General features: G+C 44.1%; 2 protein-coding genes across 2 annotated transcripts in view; one reads left to right on the top strand and one right to left on the bottom strand.

The window, feature by feature from the left end:
* Positions 1 to 3,417, bottom strand: part of GATAD1 (GATA zinc finger domain containing 1) — a 15,315-nt gene extending 11,898 nt beyond the window's left edge. The window contains exon 1 of the mRNA XM_006085069.2: positions 3,325 to 3,417. Coding sequence (XP_006085131.1) covers positions 3,325 to 3,417 — 93 coding nt within the window. The remainder of the gene's footprint in view (positions 1 to 3,324) is intronic.
* Positions 3,418 to 8,183: 4,766 nt separating this feature from the next.
* Positions 8,184 to 10,252, top strand: part of TMBIM7P — a 12,952-nt gene continuing 10,883 nt past the window's right edge. The window contains 1 exon segment of the mRNA XM_023750786.1: positions 8,184 to 8,304. Within this exon segment, the coding sequence (XP_023606554.1) occupies positions 8,184 to 8,304 (121 nt within the window).

The following is a 10,252-nucleotide window of genomic DNA, read 5'->3' as shown; positions in this document are numbered from 1 at the left end:
AAGAAATAATCTATTCTCCATAAGAGGTGTCCCATTCACTTGCCCTATACACAGAGAGGTCCACTAGCATGACTTCTAACACCATAGATTTTGTAGATTCCCTTTGTCAGGTTAAGGAAGTTCCCTTCTATTCCTATTTTTTGTCACAAATGTAGAATTTTATCAAATAGTGTGCCCTGCCAGCACAGCCAAGGGTGAACCTGAGGAGGGGTGGTGAAGGATTGAAGAAAAGACAGACAAGAGAATACAGCCGGGGCTCAGTGGATCTCCTGTGCCTGGATGAGGACACAAAAGACCCAGCCTGCAAGCCAATGCTTTATTTTATAGTCTGATTAAAACAAGGGTAGATTAACATGTATAGAAATGTTCTTGTTTTGGCAATACTTGCTGCACCTCCCACAGCCCATTATCTACTTAGGAAGGCATTAGGGAGGGCTACAAGGTCAGGCTTAATTATGCTAGGAGAGCTCTGCCCTCCAGGCTGGGACTTGTTTGTGGCCCTGCCACAGGTCAACCCAAGGCATGAACCTAGCCGCTCCCTACAAAATAGTTTCCTCTATGAGATGAGCATAATCCTTTTTTTTCTTTATCTATTAACTTACAGATTATACAGATTTCTGAATGTTAAATTAACATTGGAATTCCTGGAATGAATCCAACATGATTGTGATGTGCTATTCTTTTCACACATTGCTGGATTTGGTTAACTAATATTTTAAGATTTTTGCATGTCTGTTCATGAGTGAGATGGGTGTATAATCTTTTTTTCTTGTAATATCTTTGTCAGACTTCGGCATCAAGGTTATGTCAACCAATGTAAGGATTTGGGATTTTATTCTGAGTGATACAGGAAACTATTCAAGGCTCTGACATGTGCTGATATGAAAAGATGTCAGATATAAATAAGAGGGGGGGTAGCCATAAATTTAACCAAGGAAGTGAGAGAACTACATTGAAAACTAGGAGACAATAATGAAAGAAATTGAGGAAGACACAATAAATGGAAAGCTATTCTGTGCTTTGATATTGTTAAAATGTCCATGCTACCAAAAGCAATATATAGATTCAATGCAATCCCTTTAAAAATCTCAATGGCATTTTTCAGAGAAATAGAACCAACAATCCTACAATTTGTATGGAACCACAAAATACCCCAAATAGCCAAAACAATCTTGAGAAAGAACAACAAAGCTGGAGGCGTCATCTCCCTGATTTCAAACTACATTACAAAACCATAGTAATCAGAACAGTATGATACTGGCATAAAAACAGACACATAAATCAATGGAACAGAATAGCCCAGAAATAAACCCATGTATATACATATGGTCAGTTAATTTATGGCAAAGGAACCAAGAATATACAATGAAGAAAGGACAATTTCTTCTATAAATGATGTCAGGAAAACTGGACAGCCACATGCAAAAGAATGAAACTGGACCACCACCTTCTACAAAAAAAAATTAACTCAAAAATGAACTAAAGTTTTGAATGTAAGACCTAAACCATAAAACTCCTAGAAGAAAATATATGTGGTAAGCCCCTTGATATCAGTCTTGGCAATGATTTTTTTAAAAAACTGATACCAAAAGCAAAGGTAAATAAAAAAACTTCTGCACAGCAAAGAAAACCATCCACAAGATGGGTAGGTTACCAAACAGGAGAAAATGTTTTGCAAATCATTTATTTGGTAAGGGGTTAATATTCAAAATATATGAAGAATTCATGCAACTCAATAGCAAAAAAACAATCTGATTTTTTAAAAATGAGCATAGGATCTGAATAGACATCTTTCCAAAGAAGACATACAGCTGGTCAACAGGCACATGAAAAGATGATCTACATCCCTAATCATCAGGGAAATGCAAATCAAAGACCGCAATGAGATAGCTCCTCATATCTTTTAGGATGGCTATTATTTAAAAAAAAAAAAAAGATATACGTGTTGGTGAGGATGTTAAGAAAAGGAAACCTTGTGCACTGTTGGTGGGGATGTAAATTAGTGCAAACACTATGGAAAACTGTATGGAGGTTCCAGTCATAAAAAATGAAAGACATCTTGCCATTTAGGACATCATGGATGGATCTTGAGGACATTATGCTAAGTTAAATAAGTCAGATTGAGAAAGACAATACCATATAATCTCACTTATATGTGGAATCTAAAAACAAGAAAACAAACCTAACACAAATAACCAAGCTCATAGATACAGAGAACAGACTGATGGTTGCCAGAGGTGGGGGATGGGCAAAATGGGGGAAGGGGGTCAAGAGGTATAACTTCCAGTAATAAAATAAACAAGTCAAGGGGATGTCAAGGGCATGGTGACTATAGTTACAATACTGCATTGCATATTTAAAAGTTGCTAAAAGAGTAGATCTTATAAGTTCTCATCACCAGAAAAGAAAATTTTGTAACTATATATGGTAATGAATGTTAACTGTACTTATGTGTGATCACTTCACAATCTATACAAATAGCAAACCATGCCCTAGCTGGTTTGGCTCAGTGGATAGAGCGTCAGGCCTGCAGACCGAAGGGTCCCAGGTTTGATTCCGCCTGGGTTGCAGGCTTGGTCCAATGTGCAGGAGGCAGCCAATCAATGATTCCCTCTCATCATTGATGTTTCTATCTTTCTCTTCCTCTCCCTTCCTCTCTGAAATAAAATATATATATATATATTAAAAAACAACAACAACAAGTAGCAAACCATTATGTTGTACACCTGAAAGTAATTAATGTTATATATCAATTATACTTTACTATAGCTTTTTTTAAAAGGGAAAAAAAGCAATTTACAGAATAGTTTATAGAATATGATCATTTTATGTAAATTTAAAAGCTCCATGTATGTGATGGGTACATATTTTTAGTCATTTAGACAAAGAACTTGACAATTGATGGCAACAGAGGTGGTGAGGAAGGGAGACTTTCAATTTTCACTTTGCACTATTTTGTATTGTTTAAAAATGTTTTGACACGTGCATGCATTTTAAAATTTAATTACAAGAAGAATGCAGAAAAAGAAGAGAAAAAGGAGGAGGCGGGAAGGAGAAAGTATCAAATGGAAAAGGAAATGGAGGCAGCTTTTTGGCCCTCAAAGTTGTCTCCTGCTGGAGGTGGTGGTGTAGAGTGGATAGTACCGGCTCAAGGACCAGCAACCGAACCTCTTCCTGCAGCTCAGCCCCTCTGCAAAGTGAGGATGGTGTTGCCCACGCAGGGCCGTGTGGAGATGTGATCAGTTTCTGTGCTTGGCATGTAGTTCTAAGTCAGGAAGTGTCTGCTCCCAGCCCCTCCTCCCTACCCCCCACCCCCTCTCTCACCAAACAGCCTGAGTCAGGCCTCCCCAGCTCCTCCTTGGCCTGCAGCCCGGGGTGGACATCTCCTTGGATCGCGGGAGGCACCAACGCTGTCATCGTCCGCAGAACCACAAGGCCTGCTTTCTCATAAGCAAGTCTTACTCCTGCGAAGGAGTTTCACACGCATCTTCCTCCTGCTCGGCGAGGTGATGGCACGTGAGGAGGAGGCCACGTCCCCCGGAGCCCTGCTCAGGCTGCAGGCCGCTCCCTGGCGGAGTCAGTGTGGGGGGTGCAGGTGTCGGCTTCCCTGGCGCTCAGCACCAAGTCCATTGGCCGTGACTCTGACCAGTACGAGGCTGGGCAGATGGACTCGACTCGGAGCCCCGCTCCTGGGTAGCGGGGTTCCCAGGACACCCCCACGCCCAACTGCCACTCTCCTAACTGCCGTCGGAACTCTGCTCCGTCCTGGGGTGAGCGCTGGCCGGGGAGCCCGAAAGCGTTTGGAGGGCCAGGTGGGAGCTTCCTTTTGTGACCTGGGCACCAGCCCCTATAGTTTCGAGAGGAAAACTCGGCTGCCTTTGGTTTTTGTTTGTTTGGTGTTGGCTTCAGAGCTTTGAAGCCTGTGCTGCCTCTCTCCCTTCTGATTTGCAGGATGTCCGGGGAAGAAATGCACTTGGCTATCTGAGCATCGTTGGGTGTGAAGACGCTCTGCAGAGGAGCTCCAGACTTGGTAAAAAAAAAAAAAAAAAGAGAGAGAGAAATATTTTTCTCTTCAAAATGCAAATATTTCTTTTTTATATAAATAATAAATGCACATTATAAAAATGTATACAATCCAGAGGCATTCCCCACCTCTGCTGTGTGACTAGAGACAACCACATTAATAGTTGGTAGTGTATCTTTTCAGTCTCTGGAAATGTGTGCATCTTACTAAATATTATTCTATAATCTGGCTGCTTAAATTCAAAAGTATACAAAAGTGAACTTTCCAGCCCATATATATATACCTGCATTTTCCTGGCTGAAATTAACTTCACCATTCCCTAATATTGGGTAGTTAGCCTGTTTTACATTTCTTTCCGTTACAAACAGTAAATGATGTAATGAACTCCCTTTTACATGTATGGCTGCCTATTTGTGTGGGTATTTTTATGGGATAAATTCCTACAAATGTACCTAATGGGTCTAAAGTAAGGCACATTTTGAGTTTTGGTAGATGCGTCTAAATTACTCACCAAAAAGGCTTACACACCTGCCAATTCCACAATGCCAAGGCCCACAATAGTTGTAGGGGTTATGGAAATGGCTTAACTTCTTTTAAAATCAGGAGAAAATATAATACCAATGACTTTATAATACACAATAGATCCAGACTGGATTGCATATTTTATATACCAGTGCAGCTATAAAGTATACTTTTTCATTTTTTAAAAATATATTTTATTGATTTTTTACAGAGAGGAAGGGAGAGGGATAGAGAGTTAGAAACATCGATGAGAGAGAAACATCAATCAGCTGCCTCCTGCACAACCCCTACTGGGCATGTGCCCGCAACCAAGGCACATGCCCTTGACCAGAACCGAACCCAGGACCCTTGAGTCCGCAGGCCGACGCTCCATCCACTGAGCCAAACTGTCCACGGCTTTCATTTTTTTTTTTTTAATGGAGAGGGAACCCATGAAGGCCAATGTGCACAGGGCCTGCAAGCCACAGTGTGGCCCTGGGTTACCCATTTCTCCACACCTCTGCAACTCTGAGAATTATTTTTTTAGTTTTTGCTAGTCTTTTATGCAAATAAAAAAAACATGCCATTTCACAATTGTTTCTACCTGCACTTCTTTGGTTATTTGTGAGGTAGGTATGTATGGTCACCTAAGTATGTTGATCATTGAAATGTCCTTTATGAATTGCCTATTTATGTTCTTATCTCATCTTTCTATTCAGTTGCTCATCTTTTCGTTGTTAAAAATTTTGCATTCTAGATTTACTGGTATCTTTTTGTCATGATATTGGAAAGTTTTCTATACCCCAAACCTGTCAGGCATTATGGTATCACCAGAGGCCTGGTGCATGAAATTCGTGCATTAGTGGGGGGGTTGGGGGGGTCCCTCAGCCCCGCCTGCACTCTCTCGCAGTCTGGGAGCCCTTGGAGGCTGCACTCGTCTGCCATGAGCCTGGCTTCTGGCTGAGTGGCACTTCCCCATGGGAGCGCACTGACCACCAGTGGACAGCTCCTGCGTTGAGCACTTGCCTCCTCGTGGTCAGTGCACATCATAGCAACTGGTCGATCAGTTGACTGTCTGCCCCCTGCTGGCAGTGCACGTCATAGCGAGCGGTTGGGCAGCTTTAGCATATCATTAGCATATCACCCTTTGATTAGTTGAACTGACAATCATCTGACTTGGCACTTAGCATATTAGGCTTTTATTATATAGGATTCTTACAAGGGCTTACACAAATATTCATTGATATTTTCTTATAGAATATCTATGGCTATTATTATTTATGATAGTATCTTTAATTCATCTGGAATGCTTTTTGTAAAAGATGTGAAATAGTTACTAATCTTTGTTTTCCAGCATCTTGGGACAATAACTTAAAATATCACTTTTATCAAATATTAAATTCTCATTATACATGACTTTATTTTTTGAATCTCTTCCATCCCATTGATCCATTCATCCATTGTTATGCAAACTCCACACTTTTTTTTTTTTAATCTTCACCTGAGGATATTTTTCCGTTGATTTTTAGAGAGAGTAGAAGAGAGAGGGAAAGACAGAGAGAGATATCGATGTGAGAGAAACACATTGATTAGCTGCCTCCTGCACATGCCCTGACCAGGGCCCAGGCTGTTGAGGAGCCTGCAACCCAGGTACATGCCCTTGACAGGAATCAAATCCGGGACCCTTCGGTTTGCAGGCCAATGCTCTATGCACTGAGCCAAACCAGCTAGGGCCACACTTTTAATTGCATAACTTTAGGATATTTTGATTTCTGATAAGGCAAATCACTTCTCCTCTTTCAATTTTTCTCTTGATTATTCTCATACATTTACTCTTTTTGATGAACTTTACATTTTTAAATTACGTTTTCAAGTACTGAAAAAAATCCCAATAAGTTTTGTAAAACTTTACAGATTGATTTGAGAAGGGACATCTTTACAAAATGTCTGCCTCTCCAAGAGCATGGTTGTTCAGACCTATTTACACACATGCCCTGTTTTGTCTAAGCCCTGGCCATCTCAGCCGTCTCCTTTTTAGACTCCTCCTTGGCTCTCTCTGGGGCCAGGAGGCCAGCAGCAGGGGCTTGTCTAAGTCTTCTTGTCCCCAGGAGGCTCATGGGGACCTCTCTTTGGCCATTTTTGCCCTGTTTAGTACTGGTTTTCTAAGAACTGTGTTCCGCTGCAAACCACCGTGGCAAAGCCCACCATGATCTCCTCTGGTCTCTCTTTTTTTTAAAACACATTTGTATTGATTTCAGAGAGAAAGGGAGAGGGAGAGAGATAGAAACATCAATGATGAGAGAGAATCATTGATTGGCTGCCTCCTGCACGCCCCCTACTGGGGATCAAGCCCACAACCCCTGCATGTGCCTTTGACCAGAATCGAAGCTGGGACCCTTTAGTCCGCAGGCCAATGCTCTATCCACTGAGCCAAACCAGCTAGGGTGATTTCTGGTCTCTCTGCTTCCACTTTTGCCTCCTCTGGCTCATTCTCCATGCTGGGCCCAGTGTAATCTCTCTAGTCAAGTCCCTGTGGTCCCCTCTTGGAAACCCCATAGTGATTCCCGGTTCTATTAGTTACTTATTGCTGCTGTAACAAATTACTACAAACGTAATGCCTTAAACAATGCTTACTTCTTGTCTGTGAGTCAGAAGTCCAAAATCAGTCTCGCTGGTGTAGAATCAAGGTGTCAGTAGGGCTGCATTCCTTTCCGGGGGCTCTGGGAGGGGATATGTTTCCCTCCGTTTCCAACTTCTAGAGGCTGCCTGCATTTCTTGACTCATGGCCCCTTCCTTCATCTTCAAAGACAGCAACTGCATCGCTCTGACCCCTGCTTCTGTTGTCATACCTCCTTCTCTGGCTCTGGTCCCCCTGCCTCCCCCTGGTAAGTATGATCATAAGAATCACCCCTGTGATTCTACTGGGCTCACCCAGATAATCCAGGATCCTATCCCACCTCAAAGCTCTTAACTTAACCGCATCTGTAACTTTCCTTTTGCCACGGGAGGTACCGTATTCATAGGTTCCAGGGATTAGGACGTGGACATTACTCTGCCTACCACAGCCATGGTCTTGCCAGCCCATCAGTGACCTGCCCCACTGATCCTCTGCTTAAGCCCGTTCTACTCTCTCCTTTGAACTCCCTGCTCCAGCCACATGAACTTTTAATTTCTGAAACCTGCTCTTTCTGCTCCTCCAGTCCTGGTCCAGGCTGACTCTGCTGCCTGGCAAACCTTTCCCCGCCTCTTCACCTGACTAACTCCCACTCATCTGCAGCCTTGGCTTTTTCTGGAACCTTCCGACAACCCTCTTCTACTCCTTGCATGTTCTTCCAGACTTTGTTAGAGGCTGCGGTGCCATCCTCCATGGTCCCTGGCCCCCAAATACTACTGTTTTGTTTGGTTCTCTTCTCTTCCACATGTAAGCTCTCAGAGGGCAGAGGTGAGTGATAAGGGCCACTCCGCACTTGGCACAGGAGAGGGAACTTAAACTCCTTGCCGAATGAATGCAATTTCACAATAGAATGCAAGTAGTCTTACTCCATAGGTGTCATCTTAAAAGCGTTCATCATTCAGTCAATGAGTGCTGACTTTGTAAGTACTGAGCCATGGGGGCTAAAATAAGGGGAAAACATTTGAACGTTACGGTTACAGTGGTATGACCATAAGGACCCGAATAACCATCTTCCCCTTCAGGGAAATGGACTTGGAGGTCAGCGAGCCAGTAGACTTCAGTACCGGAGATCACCAGCATCTAGTCCGGAAAGCAGGAGATGATAGCGCCCAGCCCGAATCTAAAGAGACCAAGGCAACGCCACCTTCACCTGGGCCCAAGCAAACACATGGGAAACCAAAGCCAAAGACCGACCAGCGAGCGGATTTCTACGTGGTGGAAATTTCAGATGAGACCACCCCTGAAGAGAGCAATGCTGAAGCCAGCCCATTCTCAGAAGCATCTATCCGCAGAGGTGAGAACAAAGACATTTCCTCTCTGGGAGAGAAAAGCAAATGTTCTCAAATGTTTCCACAGAAAGATTGAATTTTGCTTTTAGTTTTTCCCAGCCAGGCTTTTCCATGAAACATGGGGTAGGGCTGCTGTGGATAGACCACCCCCAAGTTGTCCAGAGCATTCAGAAAATCCTAGTAAACGTATTATAGTGAGAAGCGTGTGGTTTTCTTAGGAATTATGAATTAGTCATTGATGGTCGAATGTCCTTACCTGTATACAATGTGAATACCATAGTATTGGCTTCAGTTTTAAAGAATATGAATTCAACGCCTTAGATATTAATTCTGTACAGGAAGTACATTTAGCTGTGAGTAAAGAAACTTAAAAACGGTGGCTTAGTAAATAAATGAGAAGTATTTTGCTTTCATGAAATATGAAGTTCAAGGGTAAAAAATTCAAGGCAAATGCCGCAGGTCCCCGTGACCCCTTTGCCACCGTTAGGCCTTGTCGGGGCCTGGACAAGTTGAGCTTGAATGCCATTGCTGGCCCTCGCCCTCCTTGTGGCTGGAGAGATGCCTTTTTGGGCTCTATCTAGCCTTCCAGGGAGGGAAAGAGGGGAAAAAAAAGAAGAAGAAGAAGAAAACGAAAGAAAGAGACCACAGCTGGTCTGCCGCCCTAACAACACCAGGGCTGCCATGGATGGATAGATGCCCCAAGTGTCCTCCAAATCTGGCCTCTGTTCAGAGGCTTTCCCAGAAACCACACCCAAGAGTTTTCAATTCACGTCTTTGACTCCACCTGGCCCACGTGACCACCTCCCTCTGCAGTTTTTCAGTTGGGTCCATTGCCACCTGTATTGCCACCAGTAACAAGATCTGGGTTAGATAGTGAGGTAATGGGGGAGAATAGATGTCCCTGGGCAACCAGCCACCGCTGCCATGGGTGCCAATCCTTTCTCCCTGGGGTTGCGCAAGGGGAAGGTCACTGCATTTAGCCCATTCGGCCCTGTAACTGAAGTGGCTGTGGATCTGTTTTTGTTCATCAGTTTATCCTATCTAATAATAGAGAAACATGGTAATTAGCTGTACCTCCACTACCCTTCCCATTGGCTAATCAGGGCGATATGCAAATTAACTGCCAACCAAGATGGCGGCCGGCAGCCAGGCAGCTTGAAGCTATCAGGAGGCTTGCTTGCTTCAGTGAAGGAGGAAGCCAACGTTCCCCGCCTGCCGCTGCCGGCCTCTGAGCTTGCAGTTTGAAACATTGTTACAAATATAGAAGCTAAACAAAACCCCAGAAACCTCCTTACAGCCAGCCGGGATCTCAGAGCTGGAGTTGAAACAGTGTTTCGATTACAGAACCCCAAACAAACCAGATACCCTGCTTTCCAGCAGCCGAGGCCTCAGAGCTGGGAGCCAAGCCTCAGAGCTAAAGCTGCCCCCAGAATTTAAAAAAAAAAGAAAAAAAGGACAGGTTGGGAGCTTCAGTCACCCGCCAGCCTGAAAACAGCCCTCAGCCCCTCACCCAGACTGGCCAGGCACCCCAGTGGGGACCCCCACCCTGAAGGGGGTGTGACCAGCTGCAAACAGCCATCATCCCCTCATCCAGGCTGGCCAGGCACCCCAGTGGGGATCCCCACCCTGATCCAGGACACCCTTCAGGGCAAACCAGCCTGCCCCCTCCCGTGCACCAGGCCTCTATCCTATATAGTAAAAGGGTAATATGCCTCCCAGCACCGGGATCAGCGTGACAGGGGGCAGCGACCAACCCCCTGATCG

This window comes from Myotis lucifugus, unplaced genomic scaffold (genome assembly GCF_000147115.1).
Source record: "Myotis lucifugus unplaced genomic scaffold, Myoluc2.0 scaffold_15, whole genome shotgun sequence".
NCBI classification, from domain to species: domain Eukaryota; kingdom Metazoa; phylum Chordata; class Mammalia; order Chiroptera; family Vespertilionidae; genus Myotis; species Myotis lucifugus.
The sequence above is the reverse complement of the archived record's forward strand: the minus strand, read 5'-3'. Positions and strand labels throughout refer to the sequence as shown.